At 37.5% G+C, this 17,094-nt stretch overlaps 1 protein-coding gene across 3 annotated transcripts in view; it reads right to left on the reverse strand.

Moving 5' to 3' along the window:
* Positions 1–1,166: 1,166 nt before the first annotated feature.
* Positions 1,167–17,094, reverse strand: part of Slf2 (SMC5-SMC6 complex localization factor 2) — a 51,486-nt gene continuing 35,558 nt past the window's right edge. For 2 of the 3 annotated variants that reach the window (XM_027930037.3, XM_027930036.3), the window contains exons 16-20: positions 16,335–16,466; positions 15,907–15,984; positions 14,816–14,902; positions 12,270–12,338; positions 5,354–8,736 (exon numbers count right to left, since the gene is read on the reverse strand). In XM_027930037.3, the coding sequence (XP_027785838.1) occupies positions 8,701–8,736; positions 12,270–12,338; positions 14,816–14,902; positions 15,907–15,984; positions 16,335–16,466 (402 nt within the window). In that variant the 3' untranslated portion in view covers positions 5,354–8,700. Of the gene's footprint in view, positions 3,650–5,353; positions 8,737–12,269; positions 12,339–14,815; positions 14,903–15,906; positions 15,985–16,334; positions 16,467–17,094 lie in introns of those variants that run through there. The other variant, XR_011707296.1, reaches the window with a different exon arrangement.

Raw genomic sequence — 17,094 nt, forward strand, 5'->3', positions numbered from 1 at the left:
TTGGGTCCCACCCCGCTGCGTGTCAGGCTCTCAGCTTAGGGTACAATAACAGGGTGGGTGTGGGGTGGGGGTTGGGGCTACAGTAGGTGGGGACCAGGCATCCGGGCAGCTCTGAACAAAAGGGCCTCCCTCTGCCTGACTGTTCAGCTTGAGGTCTGAGTAGGTGGAGGGGATGAAGTGACAGTTTGACCTGAAGTGCTCCCAGAAAAATGCCCTTTTCTGAATAAATAAATCACAACCTTTTTTGGGGGGTGGGGCGAGTACCTGGGATTGAAATCAGGGGCACTTAACCACTGAACCACATTCCCAGTACTAGGGCCTAGCTAAATTGCTAAGGCTGGCTTTGAACTTGGGATCTTACTGCCTCAACCTCCTGAGTCGCTGGGATTACAGGCATGTGAAGTCACAATCTTTTGCACTGACTCACTCACCAAATCTTAGCCCAAACTCAGTTTCCCCTCAGAGACTGGGTCACTCAGACACCTGCCTTCCCCTCTAGCTTCTCTTGAACATTCTTACTCCAAAGTTTCCAGTGCATGTTCCCAAGCAAATATCCTTTCCTTGCCAGGTTTAATCCCTTTCCAGCAGCAATTCAGAAAACCCCCTTGGAATCAATTCCTCAACTCCTTTAACTAGGATGTTTTTCTGCAAACATAGGCCCTGCCTCCTTTCTATTGCCTCAATAAAACCTGAGCTCTGGACATGACCCAAACCAATCCCCTCCCCCACTAAAATCCATGACAACATTGATCTAGGCCCAAGAGAAGGATCAAGTAAAGGGCCACAGGAATGGACTCTTGCATGTGTCCAGGAGTTTGAACAGGATCGAGGCTGCATATTTAACTGAAGGGACCCTGAGAAAGACACTTCATCCTTCTTTCTGGAATCCTTAAAGCTCAGAGTTTGGTACTTAATCCTATAAAATCTCATTGCTTGGAGTGCAGTGTGACTGCAGACTGCTAGACAGCAGGACTCATATCACACTTCCACCCCCACCCCTTAAACTTGTCTACCAGCACTATGAAAACAGGGTGTGTGTGTGTGGTGGGGGGTGGCTTGGAGAAACACTCATATTAAAAAATGCACACACACTTTATAGGGTGCCCAGCTAAATTTTTTTTTTTTTTTTTTTTTTTTTTTTTTTGGGTAGTACTGAAGATTGAACCCAGGGGCATTCTACCACTGAGCTGCAGCCCCAGACCTTTTTATATTTAAGGAGGTCTCACTAAATGGCCGAGGCTGGACTTGAATTTGCAAATCTCTTACTTCAGCCTCTGTAGTAGCTGGGATTACAGGCGTGCACCACTGCTCTTGGCTCATTTCTTTCATTGTACCCTCATCTCATCCTGAGGAATTAGTAGTCCCATTTTATAGATGGGAAACAGGCTCTAAGAAGTTAAGGAACTGGCATTGGAATTCATTCGGCTTATAGAAAGTTCTCAATGAAGACTGGAAAAGTCCGAGAAAGGGTATGCATAGGAAGCCTGGGAATAATTATCACTAGGCAAAGGCAAAAATGTACAAATTGGTGCAGACTGTTTGGGGAGAGTAGGGAGAAGGGAAGGGGCATGCAAGAGGCCAGTGAGTTTGATTTGATGAAACAGGAAGGTATCTAGAGGGAAAAAGAAGGGAAAAGTCAGATCCCAGCTTGGAAAAGACCACAGAACATCCTGAAAGAGCTGATGGAGCAAGTGAGGAAGTTGGTAAGACATGGTTAAGAAAGATAAATCTATAGTCCTTATGGGGAACTGGTTTGGAGGGAACAATGGGGTGGGACAGGAAGACTGCCCGCCACAAAGTACTTGGCAGGAGAGAAAGTAAACTCAGGGGCTAAGGGGATTGGTAGCATGGCTCCCAAGTTCTCAGATTCAGTGCTAACTTCATATACCTCAGGAGTGGCAAATAGGCCAAATGGTAGGTTCTGAGTCTCAGCTTCACCGAAGCAAGCTGTTCTCTCTTCTCAGGTGTTCCTAATGCAGACTCAAAACTTTACATTTTTTCTTGTTTTTGCTTTTTGCATGCTACTGGAGATTAAACCCAGAGAGAGGTGTTTTACCATTTAACTATACCCCCAGATCTTTTTATTTATTTATTTAGTGGTGCCGGGGATTAGAACCCAGGGCCTTGTGCATACAAGGCAAGCACTCTACCAGCTGAGCTATATATATATATATCCCCAGCCCCTTAGATCTTTTAATTTTGATACAGGTCTTCTTGCTAAGTAGCTCAGATTGGTCTCGAACTTGAGATCCTTTTGCTCCAGGCTCCCAACTAGCTGAAATTACAGGCAGGCACCACTGTACCTGGCTAAGATACTTTTTGGTGGGTGTGTGTGTTGGGGGGAGGTGGGGGTGGTAGTCGTGTGTGGTTCCTGATGTTTGAACCTAGAGTGCTTTACCACTGAGCTATACCCCGGCCCTATTTATTTAAAAAATTTGGAGATAGTCTCACTATGTTGTGAAGACTGGCCTCAAATTTATAATCCTGCCTCAGCCTGTGTAGTTGCTGGGATTATAGGCACATGCCACCATATCTGGCTAACCTCCCACATTTCTAAAATGAGCAAAATGTGATTTTAGTGTCTTACTTTCAGTATGGCACTTGGTAAACTGTCATTGGGCAGTTAATTTTAGTTCTTTTTGTTGTTGGTACTAGGGATTGATCCCAGGGGCACTTTACCACTGAGCTACATTCCCAGTCCTTTTTTAACTTTTTAGACAGCCTCCCAAATTGCTGGGATTGCAGGTGTGTGTCACCATATATGGCTACTTCAATACATTTGAAAATGTGGATTCAGACTATAATCCATTTCTTTTTTTCCAACTTAAAACTATGAACCTAATCAAAGTATCAGATCTGAAGGCAGTTAATGGTGCTTTCTATAGGAAGTATCTTTTGACTTGATTCTTCCATGCAAATCAAGGTGATAAAATATGACTGAGGGAAATATTGACAGTATAAAAAACTTGAAATCAAACTTTCAAGAAATGAATCCTAACCCAGCCTTAACTCTGTGCCCTGGGACACAAGGCACATTATTCTATTACTCATCCTTGAAATCACCACTCTTGCTACTTGATAGGGTGGCTGTGAGAAGATCCCATTTGGAAACCCTGAAGTACTTTACACATACACAATACAATATGAATTTTGGTTTTGCTAGGCTACTTTTCACTACTCTGCTGAAAGAAAGTGGCTGATAAGAGTGCTCCTTGTCTTCACCAGATTCTCAGCCACCTGCACACCAGGATTGGTTTGGGTCCAGGCTCAGTTACTCACTGTAGCGGGGATCCTAGGTGAAGGGGGTGGGTATGAACTCCTGAAACTTGAGGCTCCCTGAGGCAGAGAACTCTGGCCTAGTCAGGTTGTCCTGCTTCCTGTTCACTGTGGCAGCATTTCTGTTCCTGCTTTGCCATCTCCATCTCTGGTCTGCCCAGCATTTTCCCTTTAGGAGGTGTGATCTTTATTTTGGCCATATATACAGCTGAGGTGTTTCTTCAGCAGGGACTGTCACCAGTTCAACAATGCTGTAGTCTCACTGTTCTGTGCCTCAGAAGCCTGTTTTGCCTGCTAAGTTTTCCTCCAAGCCAGTCTTCTTGGAGTCAGACCCAAAGCTGGGCATTCTGGTTTGCCCTCTCTTGACTCCAGCCTAGGGAATGGTTAGCAAGGAAAAGGGAGTATCAGGACATGTCCATGAATGCTGGAAAACCACCACCCACCACCTCTTTCTCAGCTACTTGGCATAAGGAAAGTCAGAAACTTTATTTTTTGGTACTGGTGATTGAACCTGGGGGTGCTTTTTAAAAAAATTACTTATTAATTTACTTAGCAGTACTTGAGATTGAACCCAGGGATGCTCTAACCATTAAGCAACACCCCCAGCTTTTTATTTTTTGAGTCAAGGTCTTGTAAATTGCTTAGAGCCTTGCTAAATTGCTAAAGCTGGCTTTGAATTTGTGATCCTCCTGCCTCAGCCTCCCAAGTTGCTGGGATTACAGGTGTGTGCCACCATACCTGGCTCTGGGTGTGCTTTATACTACATTCTTAGCCCTTAAAAAACAACTTTTTTTTCCTTGACAAAATGTCTTGCTAACTTGCCCAGGCAAGCCTCAAACTTGTGATCCTCCTGCCTCAGCCTCCCGAGTGGCTAGGATTACAAGTATACACCATGACACATGGCTTTATTATTAAATTTTTACCAGCAGACAGGGCTAGACAGAGAACCATCTGGAGCTCCCTGAAGTTAAAGGAACAGAGCATACAACTATACTTTCTGGGGATAAAATTCAATCATCAGCACACTCCAGGATATCTGCTTAGGAGCAATTTTAATTGTCATCTGAGAAGAGTCTCTTAAGCAAAACAGTAAGAAGAGATAGGAATGATTGAGTTCTTCCCATATGCCAGGCACTGTACTGAGCACTTTTCATGCGTTAACTCACTTAATCCTTATAAACTCTGAAGTAGACACCAATGTTATTCCTCCTACTAGATGAATAAATAGAACTTGCCCAATATCAAATGGCTAGTGTGGTGAGATTGGGATCTAGGGCTAAGCCTAGGGGCAAGGTCAAGGCCCTTCTCTTATATCAAATAAGGCTGTGCTGTCTGCCATTAAGTACTCATAGGAGTGTTTCTGCTTCTGCCTGGTTGTCAACCCCTATCCCTCTACCCCACTGTCAAAAGAAAAATGCAGCATCCTCCAATTCATCTATCAGAAAGGATAATGAAAATACTGGCATTGTTCTGGAACTTGAGGTCTCCTGAGAACAATGCCTAGGCCTTCTGAGTTTGTTAGAATAGCTTCTCCTATAAGGAGTATTAACCTATGTCTCCCCACAGTTGGCATACCCAGAGCCTTATCTACCTGGTTGGTCAAACATGATCCTGAGCCCTGCCTCTGCACTGTAGGGTGTCCCCCTTTTTGGTCCTGTGCTATACAAAATGGCATCTAGGTCAAGGGAATTTTTTCTAGCCCTCTTTGCCCAATAGCTTAAAGTATTTTAACCTAGATACCAGCAGGTAAGATTCCTAAGAGCTATCTGTGTTGTTTGTTACTAAATTCTTACTGGCTCCTAAAAAGTGTCTAACATATAGTAGGTTCTCAATAGTTGTTAAATGAACACAGCAAATGAGGTTAAAAATGAGATTACTGAATTCTTTACTGTAAAATATACAGAAAGTTATTAACTGGTTATATAAAAGCTTTTGTGTTTTCCAGAAACAGGAGCTAATGAGCTAGAAAACTGGAGAAACCAAAGAGAAAGGAATAAGTTTAAAAACCAGGGGATGAGCAAGGGAATCAACAGGGAATTCCAGATACCAACCCCAAACAAATATTACCAAACACATGTTCAAACTGAGAAAAAGCAGTTTTAATAACACACACATACATTCATAGGACTTTAAACAAGATGTAGTATAAAATCTTAAAAAGAAAAAAAAATGAACGAAAAAAGGGAAATCTGCATTTACTACCTAAGAACTGGTGGACTCACTGGCTGACACGACTCTTAAGAAAACAAATGCACAGATAATGAGGTGCACCAACACTGCTGATGAGTGAGAAATAACCACCAAGATCATGCTTAACTGCTCTACATGGCCAGCCACCTGTACCTATTCTTGCCCCCTCAGAGACAAACCAGAAGAGTCAACTTCTAATTCTCCAACTCAAGTCACTTGTTAATGGGTCACTTCTCAAAAATTTTATTATTTCTTTAATTTAAAAATTATTCTTAAAGACCCTACACATTATTAGTGGCCAGTCCTCACCAACTATAATCTGTTTTAATAAAAATAAAAATGCAAATGCTCCAACTAAGTCTGGATGATAACATGCCATTACCTATCTTTTACATCTGGGGAGATTTTGTGAAGTAAAAAGCAAGCTACTACTTGCATTTCAAAACGAAAACAAAGCGCCAACCTTCCAAAGGTGACAAAGGCACCACTGCCATCAGGAGACAGACAGCAAAAGTACAAATGCTGTTACTTTACTGCTACGTAGATGTGTTTTCTGCATGAGCCTCTTCACTTAACTAACAGAACTATATTTTCAGCTAACAAGAAAAGCAGGTTAGAAAAGGCAAATGGTTACACACAAAAGCATAAACACAAGTATCTTAATTTTCAGCTTGCAATAAGGGTAATAAGTTTGACATATATATATCCAGATAATTAAACAAGGTGAATTTTGGCACAGTAATATTGCCAAACACACCACCACTCAGTGCAAGCTTTGTTTGCCAAGTCCCAAAAGCAGCCTGACATTCTCTGTGCAATGAACATTTTCTCCCTCTCTAACATCCCATTCACTGGGCAACAAGAGGAGGGAGACAAAGCATGGGGACTCAAGAGGGTGAAGGAAAATACTTTATTTGGGAGAAAAACCATGGGCTACTTGTGCTAAAACAGAATCACAAAATTTCTGAGAACCCAAATGCAAATGCTGACTGGACTATAACCTGGAGACTGAAGATGTCTACCAGAGTCATAAATAAAAGGGCCTAAACTGATGTCTGGCCATTTATTTTAAAGGGACAGATGAAATAGTTTTCTTTTAATGGAGAAAGACAATTAAAAATAGAGATTTTTCTTATTGGAACTGCTAAATAAAAATGTATCAAAGTGGTTTTAAATTTGATGGGCAGTTATCTGTTGAAACTGCAATACAAAAGGGTCACTTAAAAAAAACCTGAATAACCCACTTGTCCCCCACCCCGTCAATGTACACGATTAGAAAATATTTACACACTATAATTACAAGCAATATAAGCAGTATTTTATACTTTGAGATTTTGTACACTTTACACAATGCAAAATGAGAAAAATATGAACACTTATAAAATTACACACAAATAATGTATCTACAAAATATTAAATTACAGAGTGAAAGCCCCCATTGTTGGGCAGATAGATGCCAGAGTTTCATCAAGCTTCTTTCAAATATAACTCTTTGTATCTATCTCTTTAACGTTCAGTTAATAAGTGGCATTTTGTAACAATACCTTTGAGAGGTAGTATCAAGATAATAATATTCTTACCAGTAAACTCAACACAGAATAAAACATGTTGGTCTGATTCTTGGAGCCTCATTCAGCCTGGGTTCTTAGGAACTGGATTTATTTAGTCCTGTCTATAAAAATCTCTAACTGCCCAATGCTTGACATGAGCTCAAAAGTTACTGATGCTATTTGAAATGAAATTGAAATGATAAATTTAAGATAATTTTTTTTCTTTACTCCTAAGCCTCAGTTTAGAGGTAGAAAGTTAGTTCTTAATTAAAACTTAATTTCTCCTCTCTCAAACCATAAACATCAAGTCCAGTTCCCTTCACTTCCATCATCTTTTCCCCTACAACTAAAGACATGAGAGTGCTCAGGAGAGAGCAAGTCACCCAAGCCAAAGTTGAAAGAACAACAACAAAAAAAAAATAGTATTCTCTTTCAGGAACAAACCCTACTAAAAGAGACATTCAGTCAACAAAAGAATTTTTGAGTTGGCTAGTAAGAACCGGTTACTATCCAATGGCTTTAAAGGGCCCTTGGGCTAAAACCAGCATTGTACGCTTCTACTAACCCTCCACCATTTAAAACCAAAGGATGGCTGTCCAGTGTTTAAGAATTTAGAGCAGCTGTGATTTTCAAGTGCAACAATTTCAAAATACAAGCACACGAGCACACACATGCATGAGTGTGTGTGTATGTACACACACACACACACATACACACACACACACACAGTATCCCAAAGAATAAACACCATCCAGGTCTCTGCCAAAGTAATATACTCATGGAAACAAGGTTTTTGGAAACTTTTCCAGATATTTAAGTTTTTATAATAGAGACTTCAGTAATATGGCTACCAAGGGCCAGACTTCTAAGGTTTAACCAGTATTAAAAAAAAAGTGTGTGTGTGTGTATATATATATATATATATATATATATATATATATATATGTATATATATGTGCATTTAAAAGCAATTCAAAACAAGCTGCATTTGGCATTTTAAAAACAGAGTCACTACAGCTTAACCTCTTCCTCTTATAGGGATCTGATGACATATCAAACTTCTGATTAATTATTTAAATGTGTTTTAAAAAACCTAATAGATGTATAATCTTAATAGTGAAGGAAAATGCAGGGATTGAAACCTATTGCAGTTTATAGAAGTTTACAGAAAAGATCAATGCCTTTGTTACTGAACTCTGTTCTAAGCAATCCCTTTGCATACTAAAATAACAAAGAGGGAAAATTAAACCCAACTGGAATTTGGTCCTGGTTTCTATGTCCAACTCCTCAAGTTGGTCCAAACTCTTTTCTTCCATATTTCCCATGATTTATCCAAGTGCCACAAATACTCCCTACAAAAAGATATTGGCTTGTAATTTAACAGGAGGAATTAATAAGGGCAGGTTTAGATTATGAGGTGCTTCTATCCTTTCCCTCCTTTTGTAAGACTCTGCTCTTTTAAAAGGTCAGTTGCCTTAAAAACTAAGCAGATCACATTTCATATCTGCTTCAGAAATGGCAATTTTTTCATTACCAGCTTCATACTAGATATTCAAGTGGCACATTTGCTGTGTATTTTCTTAGCATTCTGTAGCACTGGAATCCATAGTGATTCTTTTTACTCTTCTTGGAAAGGCTCTTAATGAATTTCTCTTGGTTCATATTTTTGCTGCTATAACTTCTGTTAAGAATCTGGTACCCAGAAGTCATGAAGCTGCCCCTAGAAAAGGAAAGAAAAAAAAAAATGCAGAAGGAAAATTTAATCAAATTATGAATTAACCCTTATAAAAAACTACTAATCATCATGGGTTGTGATAAAAATCATGGGTTTTGATAATAAAAGTAATAAAATCTTTGTATTATACATTTTTTCTAAAAATTTCAGATAATCAGGTTCAAATGCCACATTTTGTGATCTAACAATCAAAAGAAGTATAATGTAAACAGGATATTTTTTCTCACCATTGTACTCATGAAGGGTCATATTTTAGGAGATTATTATGTTAAACTGATTAATATAATCAGTTTTTGTTATAATCAGGTTTTGTTATTATTTTCTATTTTAATAACACATCAGCACAGATGGCCAGACTGAAAAAAGTCTACTGAGGGTTAGAAACTGAAAAAACAAAGCAGTATAAATTTGCCAGGCGTAGTGGTATACTCCTGTAAACCCAGCAGCTTGGGAGGCTGAGGCAGGAGAATTGCAAGTTCAAAGCCAGCCTTAGCAAAAGCGAGGCGCTAATAAGCAACTCAGTGAGACTGTGTGTCTCTAAAAAAAAATACAAAATAGGGCTGGGGATGTGGCTCAGAGGTCAAGTACCCCTGAGTTTAATCCCCAGTAACTGCCCCCTCCCCCCAAAGCCCAAATAAAACAAAACAAAACAAAACAAAAAATACAAAGGTCTGGGAATGTGGCTCAGTGTTGAGCACCCCTGAGGTTCAATCCTTAGTACAAAAAAAAAGTCAGATTTACTTCTGCTAGCAAATGAAGTGAACTATAAACAGTGTTTAGGCCCTGGCTACTCAGAGTATAGTCTCTGAACCAGCAGCATTAGTATCAATCTGAGAAGTTACTGGAATTGTAGACTATCACAGGTCCCTAATGAATAGACTATCTCAGGTCCCTCAGACCTAATGAATCAGAATCTACATTTCACCAAGTTCCAAGTTGATTCCTATATTAAAACTTTAGAAGTTATCATTTTATTTATTTTTAAAAATTTTTATTATGATTTCTTTGTTGATTCATAAGTTATTTTTTTAAACATTTTATTTATTTATTTTTAAGTGGCGCTGAGGAGCAAACCCAGTGCCTCGGTGCGTGCTAGGCTAGTGCTCTACTGCTGAGCCCCAGCCCCAACCCTTAGAATTATCATTTTAGACAATCCTGTATTAGTTAGTTTATAAACAAAAAAGATGGCGAACTGTTGAGCAGATGTGAAGAAAAATGCCAAACTAGGCAAAAACCCTCTTTAAATGAGGCCAAAAGCATGAATGACAAAAGGAAAAAGAAAAAAAAAAAAGATATAAACTGGATTCTACAAGTAAAAATGTTTGTGTTATAAATGATACTACCTAGACAATGAAGACAACAGAGGAAACAAAATACTTGTAAATTATATATCTAATAAAGAACTTCTATCCAGAACACATGGAGAATTCTTACTATTCAACAATAAAGATAAATAAACCATAAACCATTAAAAAACAGGCAGTGAGTGGCTGAGGCTGTAGCTCAGTGGCAGAGCACTTGCCTGGCAAGTGTGAGGCACTGGGTTGGATCCTCAGCACCACATAAAAAATAAACAAAATAATGGCACCCTGTCCAGCTATAACTGCAAAAAAAAAAAAAAAAAAAGGAAAGTGAGCCTGGCACAGTGGCACAGCCTGTAATCTCAGTGATTTTAAAAACTGAGGCAGGAAGATTGCAAGTTTGAGGCCAGCCTTAGCAACTTTGCAAGACTCTGTGTCAAAATTAAAAATAAAAAGAACTGGGAATGGAGTTTAGTGGTAAAGTACTCCAGGGTTCTATTCCTAAGTACCAAAGGAAAAAAAAAAAGGAGCAACAAATCTGAATAGACATTTCTCTAAGGAAGCTGTATACATGGCCAATAGGCATATTAAAAGATGCTCAACATCATTAGTTGTCAGGAAAATGCAATTAAAACCACAATATTTCACTTCCCACTCCTTGAATATATAGTTTTAATAAAAAAGACAGATAATAATTGGGAAGAAGGTGGAGAAACTAGAATCTTAGAGAGAGTGGGAGAGAGAGAGAGAGAAAGAGAATTTTTTTTTTTTTTTAACATTTATTTTTTAGTTCTCGGCAGACACAACATCTTTGTTTGTATATGGTGCTGAGGATCGAACCCAGGCCGCACGCATGCCAGGCGAGCGCGCTACTGCTTGAGCCACATCCCCAGCCCGAGAAACTAGAATCTTCAAACACTCTGGTGGGAATGTAAAATCATGCAGCACTCTGGCAGTTACTTAAAACACTGATCATAGAAACTGAGTTTGGTAGCATGTGCCTATAATCCCAGCATTTTAGGAGGCTGAGGCAGGAGGATTACAAGTTCAAGGCCAGCCTCAGCAACTTAGTGAGTTCCTATCTCAAAGTAAAAAATAGCTCAGTGGTAAAGATGGGCTCAATTCTCAGTGCTGCATGACAAAACAAAACAAAACCCACATATGAAAAATCAAAAAGCTCACAAAAACAAAAAAAGTTTAACATAGAATTACCAAATGATCAGCAATTCTACTCTCAGTTATTTGCTTAAGATGTTTTCATTTGTAAGCATATTCACACAAAAACATATATACAAATGTTCATGGAAACATTATCCATAACAGAAAATAGAAACAATTCAAATGTCCATTTCATAAAATGGACATGTGATATATCCATATAGTGGAAAACTGTCCATCAATAGAAAGAACATGCATACCACAACATGGATTCACATATCATTATGTTAGGTGAAAAAAACTAGTCAAAGACCACAGTGTATTTCATGTATAGGAAATGTTCAGAACAGGCAAATATATACAGACATGTCTAGATCTTAAGGGAGTGAGGAGGGGAATGAGAGTAGTGGGGAAATGGTGAATGACTCCGAATGGGTATGGAATTTCTTGTCAGGTGACAAAAATGTTCTGAAGTTAGGCTATGATTGTAATGGCATTCACTTCACAACTCTCTGGATATATTAAAAAGCATTATATACTTTTAAGTGGGTGAAATATTTATTTTGTGTATTATATCTTTATAGAACTAGTAAGAAAAAAATGTTCCCTAGCTGGGCATGGTGATGCATGCCTGTAATCCCAGCTAACAGGAGGCCAAGGCAGGATTATTGCAAGTTCAAGGCCAGCCTGGGCAATTTAGTGAGAGTCTTATCTCAAAATTAAAAATTAAAAAAAGTAAAAAGGGATGGGGTTATAGTTCAGTGGTAGAGCACTCCTGGGTTCAATTAATAACAAGGGAAATAAATGGGGGTAGGGAGTAATACTCCTTATGAAACAACCTCCATTTGATGTATTCTGAAATGGGTTTGGCCACCTCTGAAAATAAATTAATGAACATAATAAAGCAAACAAAAACCATTCATACACAAACAATCTATATTATACTGGCATTTTTAATTTATAGACAATTAGAAGCAAGTCTTCTGTTGAACTTTGTTTCAAAAGTATGAAAAGTACCACTTAGTAAAACTATTAATAAATTGTTTAATAAAATGACACCTGAGTAGGCCGACAGTTCTGAATTATTTCCTGCCATTTTCCATGTATCCTGGCAACCAAGTCTTTCACCTTAAAAATATCAAAGAGGAAAATATATCAGATCAAAACATCCTAACCTATAATCCATTTACAACTTGATACAAAAGATCTTAGAGCTTTGACAGACCCACACTTGGTTTGATTTTTGTTAAGAGAAAACATAAACCCTGCCTTCAAAGGAACTTACATTTTTGATCTGCTGGCTTTATAACAACTAAATAGAGAAGCTAAGGGTGGACTGTGTTATAGGGCTCAAGGCTTTAGTTGTTCCCTATCTTACCACCTTCTATTTGAAAGACTCAAGATCACAAAAACCATTTGTCATTTGTTCCTTTCCACATTATCAGAAGACCCAAAATTCACCACTATTCTTCTCCATGTTTTTACAAAGTGCTATGAATCCCCTTCAAATACCTGGTATATTCCTGTTTAGAGGTTTAGCAAGTATCTGTACAAAACTCAAAGTTTACCACAAAAGCAAAATTCTGCCCCACTAGAGATTCTTGATTAGCTCTTGCCATAACTGCTTGAGAAAAATGTTTTAAACAAGGAATTTTACACTGCCCGAAGTAAATTACAACTTCTGCTTTGTTCCCCATCTATAGTTCAGCAAATTAAGTGTCTCCAAAATAAGTTTTCTAGTAGAGGCTTTTGGAGAGGCTTGCAACTCACCAATTTCAGTAGGACCACCTTCTGAAACAATTTCCACAGACCACTGTTGTCAATTCCATTGTAAATAAGAGAAGCCTTGGTACTAATCTATGCTAGGCCCTTGGTTTTAAGAAACATAAAGAATGTCTGTAATCTCAGTGATTTGGGAGGCTGAGGCAGGAGGTGGTCCATAGTAAGCATGTCTGTCAGTAGTGGTCACAACCACCAAGTTCAGAATGTGCTTTGAGAGGTAGGGCTTCCCTTCTAAGGCAAAGAGTTATCCCATATGTGTATCTGGAAATCTGAAATGTGTTCTAATTTCTACAATTATATTTCTGTACTTAACTTCAATGCACTAAAGTAAATATATACTATATCCAAATGCGTATTAACCAAATGACTAGCCTTTACAGCTAATTAATGTGAGAGAGAAAAGTTACAATGCTGAGAGACAATGACAAGCCAAATACCAGAGGAACAAAAGAATCCACTTTACATTACAAAAACTAAAAGATGATTTGGAAATTAAAAAATCCTTTTAAGTTTTAAAAAAGCATTATTTAATTTTATGTTTCAGGAAAAACTCACATAATTAATACTAAGGTTGCTTTCCTACCCTATGGTTCATAAATTTGGTTTTTCTACTATCTTTAAGTATACAAAAACCTTTGAAGAAAAAAACAAAACAAAAAAACTAGCAGGCTTATCGTTGAATCATTTCCATTCTACAGCTCAGAATGGGTGACCCAGAGATTTGAAGGGTCAAATGAAATATTCAAAGAATAATAGTTGCCTGGTTGGGTGTAATGCCTGTAATCCCGTGACTTGGGAGGCTGAGGCAGGAGGAATGCAAGTTCAAAGCCAGTCTCAGCAATTTAGCAAGGCCCTAAGCAACTTAGTGAGACCTTGTCTCAAAAAATAAAATGGGCTGGGGATGTGGCTCAGTCGTTAAGTGCCCCTGGGTTCAATCCCTAATACCAAAAACAAACAAAAAACTCAGCTAACCTCATTTCTTCTTTAAACAAGTTTTCAACCATTATAAAATTTTTTTTTAGATTTTCTTTTTTTTAAAATTTGTTTTAATTAGTTACACATGATAGTACAATTATCTTGACATATTTAAATCAAATGGGGCATTATAAAATTTTATAGCCACTATTTTTTAGTTACATCTTTATTTAAACAATGGTTCAATCCTTGATACTTTGACACTATCTTAAGCATAAGGGCTTTAATATGTACTATGGGAAAAAAACTAAGAAATTCCACTAGAAAGAATTTTTTCTCTTTTGGTATCTGGAGTTTCAGAATAAAAAACAAAATGTATTTGCTTTTGAGATTTTTTTCTCTGTCAATCTAGCTAGAAAAGTACTTAGCACAAGATAATTTGTTATTAAGAAAGTCTTGGGCTGGGGTTGTAGCTCAGTGGTAGAGTGCTTGCCTCGCATGTGTGAGACACTGGGTTTGATCCTTAGCACCACACAAAAATAAAGGTATTGTGTCCATCTACAACTAAAAAAAAAAATCTAAAAAAATATTTTTTTAAAAAAGAATCTTTTATTTATTTATTTTGTAGTGTTGGGAATCTAGGGCCTTAAATTTGCAAAAATCTTTGTTTGGATTGAACCCAGGGGAACTTTACCACTGAACTACATCCCCAGTCCTTTTCATTTTTTTATTTTGAGATAGGGCCTTACTAAATTGCTGAGGCTGGCCTCGAACTTGCAATCCTTTTGCTTCAGGCTCCCAAATTCCTGGGAATTACAGGTGTGTGTCACCATGCTTGGCTTCTGCTTTTAAATATTAATGTAACCAAGACTTAACACAAAAACTAATTAAAAAAAAACCACACTTACCTTAGTTCTGTAAAAAAGTCTTGCATCTTCCCTAATATCACATTTAACATGCTTTTCCAAAGCCCCACAGAGTAGCACGAAGTGCTTCTGTACAAGACAAAACAAATGCAAGGGATGAAAACAATTCTTAAGCATTACAAATTAATAAAGAATTAGGTAATTAGAACAATTAAGTAATTTTAAAAAAATCTATCATTCTCCAGTTGGCAATTTCTGATGTTAATCATCCAACATAATATCAGTCCTATCAGTGTTACTTCCATGATAACAGGATGGTTGTGGTCTATTGCTTGTTAAATGTAAAAATATACACAATCCACGACTGATGGTGCACACTTGTAATCCCAGTTACTTGGGAGACTGAGGTAGGAGGATCATGAATTTGAGGCCAGCCTAATCAACTTAAATTAAAATAAAAGGAGGACTGGGAATGTAGCTCAGTGGTAATGCACCCCAGGTTCAATCCCCAGTATCAAAACTGTAATATGTGGACATAATTTGGAAATTAAACCCACTCCTAAAGTGGCATGGCTTAACATCAGTTTAGTGTTGAAGGCAAATATTATTTCTTTTTTTTTTATTTTTTAGGTACTGGCAACTAAACCTAGGGGTGCTTAACCACTGAGCCACATCCCCAGCCCTTTTTTGTTGTACTTAGAGACAGGTCTCACTGAGTTGCTGAAGGTGGCTTTGAACTCAACAATCCTCCTGCTTCAGCCTCCTGATCTGCTGGTATTATAGGCATGCATCACCATGCCCAGCCAAATGTTATTTCTTTAAAAAGAATAGAAAGAAAAAAGAAATGTGAAAAGAGATGAGAAGAAATCAGCTAAAAGCTGCCCAAATGATATCTGGTGACCTTGGTTATGAATATATTATACTGTTGCCAAGTTATGATGGGTAAACCGTACTCCAACCAACTGAACTAACATTTGTTGACAAATAATTCTTGTTGATATGATATGTTTGCAGGTTACTATCACTCCCCTCTTTTCAGTTAACCTTTATTAAGTATTCTCCTAACTAAAACATGCTCATTCATTCTAGCAATAGTCACACCTTTTAAAACACAACCATTAAACATTACCTACCCGTTGTCCAGAAGAAAAAGAATGAGAACAACTAACTTCACCAACTAAATGAAGAAGAATGTAGGTCAGGTAATATGCCTGTTAGAGAAATAAATCAAATTAATACCTAGGAATTAGCTAGCACTGATGTCACTCACAATTTACCCATTAAGAAAGTGGTTTGGAAGGATAAAGAATTTAATCCAGCTAGTAAGAAAGAAAAAGACATGCATTTAAATTAGGCCTTTTAAAGATTTCTAACTCAAGTGCGTCCTTCACAACTACCCTAGTACAGAGCTACAAAAATTCCTTCCAGTATTACATTATCAACAACCATCCTTTTACCTAAATTCTTAGCTCTCAAGTTTACTGACTTATGTCACGACAGTAATTAAAAGAAAAAAAAAAATCACTTCATGCACTTATGTACTCTTTGAGATTCTAGATACCTGCTTTTCAAGTTCTAAATGAAGACTGTCATCAATAGTGCCATTTGGTTGTTCAGCCCTTTTCTTTAAGACCATTTTCTTCAACAAATCAGAAGGCTTCATTTGCACAAGATATCGATGCAGGACGGATATCTATCAAAAGAAAAAGGAGAGAATGAATAATGCTAAGCAATACAGTTGTTTTGGCTACTTTTCCCTAGTGTCCCCCACTGTTCATTTTGCCTTCTCTAATTTGTCCTATTTAGCTTTTTTTTTTTAATAGTCCAGTGATATTCATTTCCTCTTTACTTAAAAGTCCTCAAATACTTAAAATGAGATTTTAAGTTAAAGATTTAGTACTTGTAAATAAGGATAAATATTTAGAAGGCCAAATAACAGAAATAACAAATTTCTTTGTGAAATTATTTGAAAGACAGTGAAGTTCAATTTCTTAGTGGATAGAAATCACTGAATTCTGAAAAGAATCATTATAAAGTGTTAAAAAAAATCTAGACTGTGTAATTCAAATATGAATTAGTGAATCTCAGGATTTACTATTATTATTATTTTTAAATTCAGAATTTTTTTTATATCTTTATTTTATTTATTTATTTTTATGTGGTGCTGAGGATCGAACCCAAGTGCCTCGAACATGTTAGGTGAGTGGCTCTGCCGCTGGGCCATAACCCCAGCCCAAGGACTTATTTTTATGTTCTTTTTTACATGGGTGATAAAGGAAAAAGTTGCAACAAACAAAATTAAGAAAATAAATTGTAGAAAT

Source organism: Marmota flaviventris, chromosome 4, assembly GCF_047511675.1.
Source record: "Marmota flaviventris isolate mMarFla1 chromosome 4, mMarFla1.hap1, whole genome shotgun sequence".
Classification (NCBI taxonomy): Eukaryota; Metazoa; Chordata; class Mammalia; order Rodentia; family Sciuridae; genus Marmota; species Marmota flaviventris.